The following is a 14,680-nucleotide window of genomic DNA, read 5'->3' as shown; positions in this document are numbered from 1 at the left end:
GTTTGGCTCTTTCTGATAGTCATTTCAGTTTGACATTTAATAGAAAGTCCTTCGTGTTTCTCTAACTTGGTTACATCTTTGCCCATTTCCCACCCCAGTGCCCTACTCCCCAGCCAGACTCCAGTTCTTCTCACCTTTCATCCTTAAAACAAATTGGGGGCAGAAGGACAGATCTTTTTAAGAGTTTGAATTGACCTGGGAAGAAACATACAAAACCTTACAAAAACATAATACCCTTTTTTAAAAAGATACTAAATTGATATTTTTATTTCTGGTAAGCTTTTTAAATGAAGATTTACTTATTTTAAACTTACATAAGTGTATTCAGTGTTCTTTTATGTGTTCCTTAATAAAGTTTCATTTTAATGTAGAAAAGAAATACCCTAATTAAATTAAATTTCTTTTAAATGAAAAAATTTGTACATTTGAGCTACAGGCATTAATGAGTGCATTTACTAACCAAAATCTCAGCCATCTTTTAACTTCAAGAAGATGAAATGACACAAATTAATTTAATAATTGAACATAATTTTTGTTACATTTTAGTGTCAAGTTTTTCAAACACTAGTTATTTTGAGTTACTTTCTAATGAACATACTTAGAGTGCCAAGTAGTCCAGTTGAAGCTGCAAAGAAAGATTGAGTTCTAAATTAAATTCAAAGTCAACTTTGTAAGTGGCACATGTGTCTTTGTAAGATGATGGTGTTTTATATATTAAATGCAACATTCCCCTTCAGGAAGACCCCTGCAAAGAGATCTTTTCTGCCTAATGCTTATACATAGATCTCTACTTGTCAAAAGTCATGTATTTGAAGAGAAAAACATGTGTGACTAGTTGATTGGATTGCTGTGATGCTCTTCATTTATAAATAAAGATATTATAATGAAAATGTCTTACTTTGTGATAGAGCTTAATTAGAATCTTTTGAGGGTGGCAACCAAGGAAATGTGTTATATTGTTAATTACTATATCAAGGTTTTCATTTCTGTGTCTAGATAATATAAGCTGTTAGTTTAAAACAAGCAGCGGGGAAGAAATTTTTCTTAATAAGCTCACTGAAAAAAATTCAAGGACCTAACTTTTACAAATAAGAATTCTGTTATGTGAATTATGAAAAGAAGTATTTTGGATTCGGTTTATCAAATTGAGGGTCAATAATAAGCTTTTTAAGTAAAATAAGTTAAAATCATTGAAAGGAAATGCAGGGGAGAAAAATTTTTTTGGACTGAATGATTTACAATAGTGAGAAAGTTGATCTTGAGTTATCTGTTGAAAGAATAGTATGTAAGATGGCATCAGAAGTTGAAATTGAGAGATTTTGGCACCACTGTTAGTAATATGCTCTTTTTCATAAGGAAATATGTCCAGCTTTTCATTAATGAGTATGGGGTTTCTATAAGATTTAAGAATATTTCATGTTGAGTATTGAATAATGACTTTATGAAATAATGCTCTGGATTATTTTTGTTTTATTTAATCTCTGTGCTCCAAATTATGCAATATCTTTTGTTTCAGAGGATCATTTAGTAAATATTCCTTTTGTATGAGGATCTTTTATCAGATACTTAGATTCTATTAAAATGTTAGCACTATTCAAAGATTTATGTTATAATTCAAACACTTTAAACTAACTTTATTTAAAGATATTCAGTAAACATAGATTTATCTGATTAAGTCCTATTTATCATGTTAAGCATTTCTCTAAAACAATGATTAATGCCTTATTATTCATTTATTGCATATTGACTATATAATTTTGAAATACAGATTTGTGTTACTTCTTATGGCTGTATCACATCCCACTTTTCTTAATAATTTTCCAATTGGACATAATAGGTATTCCAGTTTTCTGAACCTTAAATAAGTTATTTAGAGCTCTCCCACATATGACTATAGATTTATAAAATTCTAAATAAAGTTATATAAAGTCAAATTCTATGTTATAGCAAAATATTTGTTCTTTGATTTTAATATTTGCTTTTCAAAAAATTCCATTTAAAAAATCTATCTGCTCATTCTTAATCTCTCATTAAGATAGTGTGTCTTTGTAATTGTTCCCCTTTATTTTTTTTTAATGTTGTGTATTATTGCTGTTCTGTCTGGTTGATCTCCGATAGTACTTGGGGATCTAATTCTGTGGTTTGCTATTTACATTGACTCAGTCATCATGACTTTCCTTTCTGAAGTGTTTGGTGATCTTTGTGAATTTGATCTTAATTGGTTGAAGTTCTGTGGACCTAAAGTGGGAATTAAGGATGTTTTCCTGGAATCACTTCATATTCCCTTTGAATTCTCAGCTTAGTGGGGAAGTTCCAGATTTCCTTTTCCAGCCTTGCTGCTGGCCCGAGTCTGAGTTTCCTAATTAACAACTACCCTCTGCCTGCCTCCCACTCAGGTACTAGCTTCAGTTCAAATTCTTTTTTTTTTTAAATTCGAGGAGGATTTTTGAAACTTTTTCCCTTACCTCTTTTGAAATGAGCAGTGTCTCAAACAGTGTATTCTTTCCAAGCTTTAGTTTTTCTGTAGCAGATGAGTCTTTTAGAGCACCTTTAACCAGAAATCAAAATCATTGTTTCACAAATCTGTAGGTACTTACGTATATGCCCATCATTGTGTTTCACTACCACCAAGAAGAAGTTATTTCAGGAAAAATATTTTTCTAGTTTAATTTTTAAAATGTGATTTTGGTGAGATTTATTATAATTATCTGCTATAATTTAACTTTACATTAGACATGCTGCTTTTATTTCATTCTTTGAGGTCCTGTAAATCTTTGTCTATATATGACAGTTTTGTAAGAATGTGTGATAGTATAACAGTGGCCTTTGGTCTATTAAAGGTATTTTTACTTTTTTAAATTGTAGCTGTCAGAGCATTCCTTAGGCTTCTTAAATGGATTCTTCTTCCCTAGTGTTTCAGGTTTCAACTTTCAAAAGGAGGCAATCATATAAAATAAATACTATGATTATTTTCAGGATCGTAATTTCAGTAACATGTCCAATTTTGCCAGAGATCTTAAAATTAATCATGGAATGAACCTTTATTTACACAAATTTTATGGTGTAGTAAAGAATGAAATAATTGAAGGGAAATTTGAGAAAACATTTCATTCCTTATATCACTGACATTTGGAAAACAATGTTTTGTCAGACAAATATTGAAGAACAGTTTTTGTTGGCAAATGTTGTTATTGCATTAAAGCCCAGAAATTAACTTACTAAAAATGTAGGCTATGTGATACATTTCTGAGCCATTTATGGATTTTGAATATGCAAGGTTTTAAGCCATTGGGAATGAAAGATTCCAGCTGAACATCTCAGGTTTCTGAAACAATACATCTTCTCAGACTTGATGGAATTGTTTTATGTCATTTACACTTGGTTGGCTCAGCAGGCCCAGCAATGAGGTATTTTTTATTTTATATTTGTTTTTGTAGGGATCTTAGCAACATCAATTGTGAAGAGCTTGGTCCATTGCCTCCTGGATGGGAGATCCGTAATACAGCAACAGGCAGAGTTTATTTTGTTGACCATAACAACAGGACAACACAGTTTACAGATCCTCGGCTCTCTGCTAACTTGCATTTAGTTTTAAAGTAAGTTTTTGAAACAATACATGTAAAATATGAATAAGAGAAAACTGATAAATGCTTTTTGTAATGTATATGATAGAATGTTTGGTCTCTTCAATTATAAATTACTTTTGTAGAACAAAATTTTATATAAGAGTATGACAAGTTTTACTCTGACGTATGAGTATTTTAATCCCACAGTGCGTAAGTAGGAACCTGTCCTGAAATGTTAGGGAAAAGGTTTGTGTATCAAAGCTGAGGAGACAGGCTGTTTTATAGGGGAGATGGATTTTTTTTGTCCTTGAGTGTATCATAAATAGCTCCAAGACAGCTGAAGCCACCCCAGCTGGCTTTTTGTTATGTTAGTTTTGTCCCTCAGCTTTAAGCCTTCTTTCTCTTTGCAGGACTTAGACAGTTTTCATACCAGTCTGTGAATGGGCTTGAGTAACCCTAACCCTGAATTTTTTAAATTGGCTTTAAGTGTAACTGACATACAGTAAACTGTGCATATTTAAAATGTACAACTTAAATGTTGACATATTTTGCACCCATGAAACCATCATCACAATGAAGACGGTGCACATATCCATCACCCCCAATAGTTTCCTCATGCCTCTTTGTAATTCCTCCTCCTCTCCATTCCCATGGGGCTTCTACCGGTATTAGTTTCCTGAGGCTGCCATACAAAATGTTAGTCACTGGGTGGTTTGCAACAACAGAAATTCATTCTTTCACAGTTCTGGATACTACAAGTTCAGAATCAAGTTGTCGGTAGAATTGGTTCCTTCTAGAGGCTCTGAAGAAGAATCGGTACCATGCCTCTTTCCTAGCTTCTGATTGTTGCTGAAAACCTTGCTGTTCCTTGGCTTGTAGATATATCCCAACCTTTGTCTTTGTCTTCACATGGTCTTGTACGATCTGTTACTGCTCACAAGACTTCTGACAGCAGATGTGTGGGTTTTTTCCTCAAAGCTATCTCCAAGTCTCCAGAAACCAACTGGGTTTACAACAATTGAATTCAGTTCTGACAATACCTGCAATTAGCATTAGATCCCACAGGTTAAGGTCTCAGTCCCACAAGATCATCCCCAGTTCAGATGTCAATCGCAAGTCTCAGGCATCCTGTACTTCTTACTGACCATTGATAAAGGGTGGGTTCCCATGATCCCCTCCTTGGGTTCAGTAATTTGCTAGAATGGCCCACAGAGTGGGGAAATACTTTATTTACTATTACCAGTTTTTCATAAAGGGTATGACTCAGGAACGGCCAAATCAAAGAGTTGGGTACGGCAAGGTACACGGATAGCAATGCACAGATCTTCCATGACCTCTGTAGGTGCTTCACCCTCCCAGCTTCAGTATGTTTACCAATCCAGAAGCTCATACTGCATATCATTGTTTAGGGATTTTATGGAGATGTCATCATATAGGCATGATCAATTATTAACTCAATCTCCAACTCCTCTGCTCTCCTCAGAGACTGGGGAAATGAGGCTGAAAGTTCTAGGCTTATAATCAAGCCTTGGTCTTTCTGGCAACCAGTGCCCATCCTGAAGTTCTCTAGGAGTCCATCCCCAAAGAGTCACCTCAAAAATAAAAATGCTTCTATTCCCAGGAAATTCTAATGGATTTAGGAGCTCTGTGTTTGGAACTACGGACAAAGACAAAGAAAAAAAGACAAACCTCTGCAAGCCAGGAAATTTCAAGGACTTTAATAAAAGTTCTGTATCAGGAACCAGGGACAAAGACCAAAGTGTATTTCTTATTATGCCACCCCTTTTTTCCTTTATGTGTGGATCCAAATTTCCCTTTTCTTTTGATGATACCAGTTTACTGGATTTAGGGTCACCCTAATTCAGGATTATTTCATCTTAACTTGATTATATCTGCAAAGGCCCTAATTTCCAAATAAGTCAAATTCCTAGGTACTGGGGTTAGGACTTAAGCATATCTTTTTTTTTTAAGTATCATTGATATACAATCTTGTGAAGGTTTCACATGAAACAGTATTGTGCTTTCAACATTCACCCATATTATCAAGTCTTCACACCTGCATTGGAGTCACTGTTTATCAATGTAGTAAGATGCTATAAAGTTATAAGTTGTCTTCTCCATGCTGTACTGCCTTCCCCATGACCTATCTGTATTGTGAGTGCTAATTATAATGCCCCTTAATCCTCCTTTTCCTCCCTCCCCACCCATCCTCTCCAACCCCTTCCCTTTGGGAACCACTAGTCACTTCTTGGAGTCTGTGAGTCTGCTGCTGTTTTGTTCCTTCATTCAGTTTTACTTTGTTGTTACACTCCACAAATAAGGGAAATCATTTGGTACTTGCTTTCTCTGCCTGGTTTATTTCACTGAACATAATACTCTCTCCAGCTCCATTCATGTTGTTGCAAATGATAGGATTTGTTTCTTATGGCTGAATAGTATTCCATTGTGTGTATGTACCACATCTTCTTCATCCATTCATCTTCTGATGGACACTTAGGTTGCTTCCATATCTTGGCTATTGTAAATAGTGCTGCAATAAACATAAGGGTGCATATGTTCTTTTGAATCTGAGAGCTTGTATTCTTCGGGTAAATTCCTAGGAGTGGAATTCCTGGGTCAAATGGTATTTCTGTTTTTAGTTTTTTTGAGGAACCTCGATATGGCTTTCCACAATGGCTGAACTAATTTACATTCCCACCAACAGTGTAGGAGGGTTCCCCTTTCTCTGCATCCTTGCCAGTATTTGTTACTTCTTCTCTGTTGAATGTTGGCCGTCCTAACTGGTGTAAGGTAATATCTCATTGTGGTTTTAATTTGCATTTCCCTGATGATTAGCAATATGGAGCATCTTTTCATGTGCCTATTGGCCATTCGAATTTCTTCCTTGGAGAAGTGTCTCTTCAGGTCCTCTGCCCATTTTTTAATAGGGTTATTTGTTTTTTGGGTGTTAAGGCATGCGACTTCTTTATATATTTTGGATGTTAACCCCTTATTGGATAAGTTATTTACAAATATATTATCCCATATGTAGGATGCCTTTTTGTTCTGCTGACGGTGTCCTTTGCTGTACAGAAGCTTTTTAATTTGATGTAATCCCATTTGTTCATTTTTTATTTTGTTTCCCTTGCCCAAGGAGATGTGTTCAGGAAAAACATGTTTATGTTTATATTCAAGAGATTTTTGCCTATGTTTTCTTTTATGAGTTTTATGGTTTCATGACTTATATTCAGGTCTTTGATCCATTTTGAGTTTACATTTGTGTATGGAGTTAGTAATCCAGTTTCATTCTCTTACATGTAGCTGTCCAGTTTTGTCAACACCAGTTATGGAAGAGGCTGTCATTTCCCCATTGTATATCCATGGCTCCTTTATTGTATATTAATTGACAATAAATGCATGGGTTTATATCAGGAATATCTATTCTGTTCCATTGATTTATGGGTCTGTTCTTGTGCCAGTACCAAATTCTCTCTTTTTTTTATTACTGTGGCTTTGTAGTACAGCTTGAAGTTAGGGAGCATAATTCCCCAGGTTTGTTCTTCCTTCTCAGGATTGCTTTGGGTATTCGGGGTCTTTTGTGGTTCCATATGAATTTTAGAACTATTTGTTCTAGTTCATTGAAGAATGCCGTTGGTATTGATAGGGATTGCATTGAATTTGTTTTAGGCAGATAGCCATTTTGACAACAGTAATTCTTCCTGTCCATGAGCACGGGCTGTATTTTCATCTATTGGTGTCTTCTTTAATTTCTCTCATGAGTGTCTTGTTGTTTTCAGGATATAGGTCTCTCACCTCCTTGGTTAGGTTTATTCCTAGGTGTTTTATTTTTTTTGATGCAATTGTAAATGGAATTGTCTTCCTGATTTCTCTATCTGCTAGTTCATTGTTAGTATATTGGAATGCAACAGATTTCTGTGTATTAATTTTGTATCCTGAAACTTTGCTGAATTCAGTTATTCTGGTAGTATTGGAGTGGATTCTTTAGGGTTTTTTATGTACAATATCATGTCATCTGCAAACAGTAACAGTTTAACTTCTTCCTTGCCAATCTGGATGCCCTTTATTTCTTTGTGTTGTCTGATTACTGTGGTAGGATCTCTAGTACTGTGTTGAGTAAAAGTGGGGAGAGTGAGCATCCTTGTCTTATTCCTAATCTTAGAGGAAAAGTTTTCAGCTTTTTGCTGTTAAGTATGATGTTGGTTATTGGTTTGTCGAATATGGCCTTTATTATATTGAAGTACTTGCCTCTACACCCATTTTGTTGAGAATTTTTATCATCAATGGATGTTGAATGTTGTCAGATGCTTTTCAGCATCTATTGAGATGATCATGTGATTTTTGTCCTTTTTGTTGATGTAATATATGATGTCGATTGAATTTTGAATATTGTATCATCCCTGCATCCATGGAATAAATCCCACTTGGTCGTGATGGCTGATCTTTTTGATACATTTTTTAATTCAGTTTGCTAATATTTGCATCTGTGGTCATCAGGGATGTTGGTCTGTAATTTTGTTTTTTTTGTGGTGTCTTTGTCTGGTTTTGGTATTAGAGTGATGCTGGCCTCATAGAATGAGTTCCCTCCTCTTCTATTTTTTGGAAGAGGTTAAGGAGGATGGATAGTAGGTCTTCTTTAAATGTTTGATGGAATTCAGCTGTGAAGCCATCTGACCAGGGGTTTTGTTTTCAGCATATCTTTTTGGACGCAATGCACAACACACTCCATCTTCAACCAACCACCGATCAGCTTTCTGTCACTGATACTAGTTTGCATTTTCTATAGTATCAGATAAATGGATTCATATTTTTTGCTTGGTCTTTTTACTCAGCATGATTATTTGAGATTCTGCTCTGTTGTTGTGTGTATAGTTAATTATTTTTCATTGCTGAAAATTAATTAACTTATCCATTTACTTGTTGATGGACATATAGATTTTTTCCAGTTTTTGGCTATGACAAAACTATTATGAACATTTATATGTAAGTCTTTGTATGGACATATGCTCTTACTTCTCTTAGATAAATACCTAGGAGTAGAATGGCTGCATGATATGATTGATCTTTGATTAACTTTAAAAAAAACTGCCAGATTATTTTTCAAAGTGATTGGTACCTTTTTGACATTCTTACCAGCAGTGTGTGAGAGTTGTAGTGGCTCCACATCCTTGTTATACTTGGTATGGTTAATCTTACTAGTTTTAGACATTCTACTAGTCTTAATCCCTTTGTAGTTTGACTTTGTACTTCTCTAGTATCTAATGATGTTGAGCATCTTTTCATGTGCTTATTTGCCATCTGTGTATCTATTTGGTAAAACTTTTTGCCCCCTAATTGAGTTTTTTTAATGTTTGAGTTTCAAGAGTTCTTTAAATATTTGAGGTACGTGTCCCATATCACATTTATACTCTGGAAAGATGTTCTCCTAGTCTATGATTTGTCTTTTCTTAACAATGTCTTTTGAAGAGCAGAAGGTTTCTTTGAAATTCTGATGAAGTTCCATTTATTCATTTGTTCTTTTGTGGAGTATGCTTTTGGTGTCATATCTAAAAAAATCTTTGCTTAATAAAGCCACAAGTATTTTCTTCTCTGAGAATTTCTGTGGCTGTGTGTTTTATATTGAGGTCTCTGATTCATTTTGAGTTAAATTTTTGTATCTGATGTAAGGCATACCCAAGTTCATATTTTTCTTTGCATAGGATTGATATAATTGTTCAGGGAATATTTTTAATCTGTTTTGATTTTGTTTATGTATATGTGTGTGTGTGTATAAAAGAACACCTTTATCTAATACAATGTTTGTGAGAGTAGAAGTAATTATTTGCAATTTTCATCAAAGCTGTATTTTTTCTGGGTAGTTGTATGCTTTAGGTATAAAATTTGGGCTGGTACATAAGAATCACTGTATGTCAAATAAGTCTGGGTGATTTGTTAGAGAACTGAAGAGGTATTTTTGTTTATCATAACTACCATTGCCCTTTACGTTTAGGTTAGGAGATTGTGCTCTTGTTTGTTGTGTATAAAACTAAACTCCAACCGAATCACTCAGTGTCTATGTAAACATCAGTAGTGAATTATCTGACTTTACTTCCTAATGGTTTTTGGAATTAACTAGTTCATTATATGATGCGGGTCTTTAAAAAATATTCTTTAATGCAACTTACAATATTTTTGCCAAAGAATAAAAATATCTCTAGGCAGTGTGTCTTTTTAAAAGTATTATTATATTTCTGCTGTTCTTGAAAGGTTATTTTCATGTATTTGTGGTAAGCTATATATATGCAGTTAAAGTCACTTTAACACAACAATGTGAATGTACTTAATGGCACTGACTCTACCCTTAAAAATGGTTAAAATGGTAAAGTTTATGTTAAGTATATTTTACCACAGTAAAAAGAAGTCACTTTTGTAAAGCACTTCAACTTGTTTGTAAAGTGCTCTTTTCTGTGTGCCAGTAACTTCCATGTGACCTTCCACATTCTGTGGTCTAGACTGCAGCATGCACAGGAGCAGGGGTCCCTGCCGGGCTGCCAGTTCCAACTGTTTGTCTCTTCCAGAGAAACAAACTCTGGATAACAGGCACAGGGTTTGGCATATATCTGAATTTTCATATGGGTGATGGTAAACTATCCACAAGAAAATGGAAACAGTATGCAAGTAATTTGTTCTCAGCAGCTGTATAAAGCTTTATGGATGAACACTTTTTCTGATTCCACAAATTTGTATGGATTCTGAGAAGTAAACTTTGGAATTAGTTTATTGCTGGCAAAAATGTCAAGCCAAGAATATAATAAGGCCTGGAAATGATATAGCTACACTCATTTTATAATATGATGCTATTTTAAACGGATAGTTGCTGTTTTTTCAAAAATACTTTAATAATCTTTGTTTGCTTTTAGTAGGCAGAACCAGCTGAAAGACCAACAGCAGCAGCAGGTAGTGTCCCTGTGCCCTGATGACACAGAGTGTCTGACAGCCCCACGGTACAAGCGAGACTTGGTTCAGAAACTGAAAATTTTGCGTCAAGAACTTTCCCAACAGCAGCCTCAGGCTGGCCATTGCCGCATTGAGGTATCAAGGGAAGAGATTTTTGAGGTAAATTTACAAGTCTTATTTTAAAATAGAGAAAAATAAAATTTCAGTGTTTCTCAGTTTTCCAAGAGTACTTTTTGGGACTCAAAGTCTCTTTAGAATGGGAGCATTTTCATTAATTTCTTTTTTAAATTTGGTGGAAAAAGGCAGTAATACAGATTTGTAAGTAAGATTTAATATATAAGATAAACATTTAAATGGGATGAAGAAGGTGAAATGTTCTGGTTTGGTTCAGCCTGGTCTCTGCATTGCAAATACTTGTTTGTTAATGAATTTTAAAAGACCACAAGTACTATCTATTGGTCACTTTCTAATTCTTCCAAAGGCAGGGACTCTTGAGTCAAAAAATTTTGTTTAATTACTGTTGAACTACTTCCTTAATTTATTGAACCTCTTCCTTTCTGGCATATCCTTTTATCTTTGGACTTTATAGCCCTACCATTTCAAAGTTCTCACATAGTAAGTGGCAGAGGTCCAAGGGCAGAGGTTTCTCACTCATTAGAGAATTTCTGAGCAAGAGATGTTTGGGGACTTGATAATTCTCTTTCCAAAGGATGAACTTTTTTCTCTCTAAATTGTTCTTTGTTTGTAGTACTAGTCATTTGTGTTTTGTTCTCTTTTTTTTCTGCTAAAACATCTATTGTTTAATTTGTTGGGATATACAGTACAGACTAGTTATAGTCATTTCTGTTTTAAATAATATAAAGTTGTCTATTTAATAATGATTGCTCATGTTTACTTACATTAAATGTGTAATTTTAACATTTATGTTAAGTGCTTACTCTTAATGATTGCTTATGTTTTCTTGAATCTTTTTCTTACCTTTTCTTTCTGCTGGTGCCTGTAACCTAAAATTAGGTTAACCAACTTGAAAAAATTTGGCATTTCTATCAAATTTTGTTTTTAATGCGAGTATAGTCATTGCTGTGGTTTATAGAACTTAAATGTGGAGTTTTTCACTTGTAGACTTTTGATATAATAGTTATCAAATGAATTGGTTTCAGTATAGTAAGCCATATCCATTTTGTTTTTAGAAGTTCCACCAAGTTTTAAACACTTGGAGTCTATCCATTGATTTGATTGTTGAACAAATTTCACATTACTTTAATCTATGTTTTGTAGGTGGAATGGGAGGAGTTTAAATAACAGGTTAAAAGCACCTAGTAATAATAATATACTGAAATTTTTTTTAGGAATCTTATCGACAGGTCATGAAAATGAGACCAAAAGATCTCTGGAAGCGATTAATGATAAAATTTCGTGGAGAAGAAGGCCTTGACTATGGTGGGGTTGCCAGGTAAAGATGTGCTTATCAGTAAATGAAATATGCATCCTTATATTTACAAATTTAAGAAACTTCCAGTGGCATAACCTCCTCATGAATATTTATTTTCTAGTATATTATTCCCTGATGTTTGCAATCCGGAGGCTATCCTAATGGGCATATTCACAGTGAGGTTAGGATAGTACTGCTTCTAGGAGCTTGTCTGAGAACTCCCTCCTGGATCATACAGTAACAAGCTCATCTGCAAACTAGCTGCAACCCTACATGGACTGTTGGTGGGACCAGCAGGCCCTGCATTTGTTTTCTGCATCTCTCTCCTTCAGTACATGGTATCCCCTCTGCTTTACATTGTCAGGAACAACCCTGAGACTTTACGTGTATTCTAAAGCGAATACTGTTTCCCTTTGCTTCCAGTGTCATATTTTTTACCTTGGTCAGGAGTGTTTGCGTGTACATGTAAGTATGTGTGCATATGTATATATTTCCTAAGTGGTCCTTAAATCTTTCAATACAGAAACTATACTCTTTATGCTACATTCATACATCAAGGATTTTTTCCAGGTGTGAAAATTCACTTTATGTACATGTAGCAGAAACATTATAGCTTCTGTATTGAAACATTCTAAGGACCATCATGATAATTCTGCTTACCCTAATCTAAATCTAGCCTAAATTAAATTTGTGTTTGCACTAAGTCCCATGATTGTTGTTATTTAGCATTACCTGTTTTCACCTGTAGGCTTACTTTCGCTTTGTGTCCTTTTTGGCTGCAAATGGAGTTTCTTTAGTTTGGGTCCTTATGATGACTTACACATCATACTTGGAACTTCATAGTTGTTGGATTCTTATGATTACTCATAGCTAGATTTTGAATGCTTGTTTGAAAAACTTGATAACTATCTGCTGATGGAATCTAAATGCTATAATTGTATGTATAGACCAAATAAGTAGTCAGTTTTTTGTTGTTTCTTAACCTTACTGTAAAGGTTTGGTAGACTAAAATGGGATGTGTCAGTAAACTGCTTTTTCCGATCTTTATTCTGTAGTAGCATCCAAGTGTAGTTGGGTTCTGTTTTTATGTGCGTTCTAAGTATTTGGTGAAACAAAACAAAAAAAATTTTTTTTTCTAAAAAAACATGCATAAAAAGCATGCAATACACAATCAGGTGTTGTGTGTGTTGGAAAGGTTTTTGTGGAGGCCTCTCATCTTTTTTTTAAAATCTAGATTTTCTCAAATATTACATAAATGGTAGTAATTTTATTTAGACTCCATCATTATAGAACTTTTAAACATTTTACATTATCTATTTGTTAATAATGTTTCATTGCATTTCCTGAAGATATATTATTCAATCTGTTTAATCCGTAATGTCAGAATGTATTATTTAAGTACCTTTCCTAGCCGACGAATGACCAGAATTGAGATTAGCAACATCTAAGTCCTGGACTAACGATTTTATTTCAGTTTCACCAAGATAAATAATAAATTATCTTTCATACTTTGAAAATTATAAGTGTAAGTTGGTAGTTCTGTAGGAGGTTTCGAAAATGTTGATGTACACTTGAAACCAAGAAGTGGACATACTCAAAAAGTGCGGGCTTGCCCTAGTATTCCTACTTACAGCAAATGCCTTGTAATCCCTGACCACTTACATTTTTATCATGCTATATTTTAGGGTTTATACAAAGAAGATGAAATGGATAATGAAATTTCCTTATTAAAACAATACCAGCAACAAAACATACCATTGTCCAAAAGTGAGAGGATTAATGCTGTACTATATTATATAATCTATATAAATAGTATAAATTGCCATGATAGGAGTGGGCCAAGTTAGTACAGATTATCTGGATGTTTTGAAATAAAACCATATTCTTCCTTCATTTTATATTTATCATGGATTACAAATATATTTAACAATCAAAAGTAATTAGGCTAAATTATTAAATTACCATTGAACTGTAGCATCTTAATGAGTAGTTGGTACTTCTGGATAATACCTTTATTAAAATAATACCAAATTGGATAATACTAAATTGAGTGAGAAGTGATTTCAATGTAACAAAGCAGGAATTTTCACTTGCCTTTTGGACATGACAGATTTTCCAATGTGATCTTATGTAACTGGTTAGTGCTTTATTTTCTTTTATTTAAAATTTTTTTGCTAAACTGATTAATTGAATATCAAATATTCATTAATAAAAAAATTTCTTTGTCATACCTTGTTTTCTAGGGAGTGGTTATATCTCTTGTCACATGAAATGTTGAATCCATACTATGGCCTCTTCCAATATTCAAGAGATGATATCTATACATTGCAGATCAATCCTGATTCTGCAGTTAATCCGGTATGATTAGTTGGTGGTTGTGTTGATAAGATTAACTTGTGACCTACGCTTTTCATTTTTCAAGGTCAATGTAGTTTATGACATAGGATTACTCTCTGTCCTGGTCACACCATTGCTTGGATTTAACAAGTCTTCCTTTAGAAAATTTTCGCAAGTAAATGATTATGGATTTGTGCAGTAGCTTGGGCACAGGGATGTTTCCTGCATCATTGTTTATAGTAGACCCAATTGGAAACAACATTGTGGTCCATTAAAGGGGATTGATTAAATTATAACTTACATTAATGGTTAAGAGCATGCATTCTGGAATTAGAAAAACATGAGATCATATCTTGGTTCCATTACTTACTACCTTTGTGGTTAAGCCTCAATTTTATCATTGCTAATAATA

The 14,680-nt window shown here is 34.0% G+C and overlaps 1 protein-coding gene across 6 annotated transcripts in view; it reads left to right on the top strand.

Moving 5' to 3' along the window:
- SMURF2 (SMAD specific E3 ubiquitin protein ligase 2) overlaps positions 1 to 14,680 on the top strand; it is a 131,113-nt gene that overhangs the window by 99,316 nt on the left and 17,117 nt on the right. For 5 of the 6 annotated variants that reach the window (XR_012130840.1, XR_012130841.1, XM_073235780.1 and 2 more), the window contains 4 exons: positions 3,438 to 3,596; positions 10,463 to 10,658; positions 11,849 to 11,952; positions 14,175 to 14,289. Coding sequence is in view for 4 of the 6 variants with exons in the window: in XM_073235780.1 (XP_073091881.1) it covers positions 3,438 to 3,596; positions 10,463 to 10,658; positions 11,849 to 11,952; positions 14,175 to 14,289 (574 nt within the window). In the remaining 2 variants the exon portion in view is untranslated. The remainder of the gene's footprint in view (positions 1 to 3,437; positions 3,597 to 10,462; positions 10,659 to 11,848; positions 11,953 to 14,174; positions 14,290 to 14,680) is intronic. The other variant, XM_073235781.1, reaches the window with a different exon arrangement.

The sequence above is a fragment of the Manis javanica genome, chromosome 4 (assembly GCF_040802235.1).
Source record: "Manis javanica isolate MJ-LG chromosome 4, MJ_LKY, whole genome shotgun sequence".
In the NCBI taxonomy this organism is placed as follows: Eukaryota; Metazoa; Chordata; class Mammalia; order Pholidota; family Manidae; genus Manis; species Manis javanica.
This window is presented reverse-complemented; position numbering and strand designations above follow the sequence as displayed.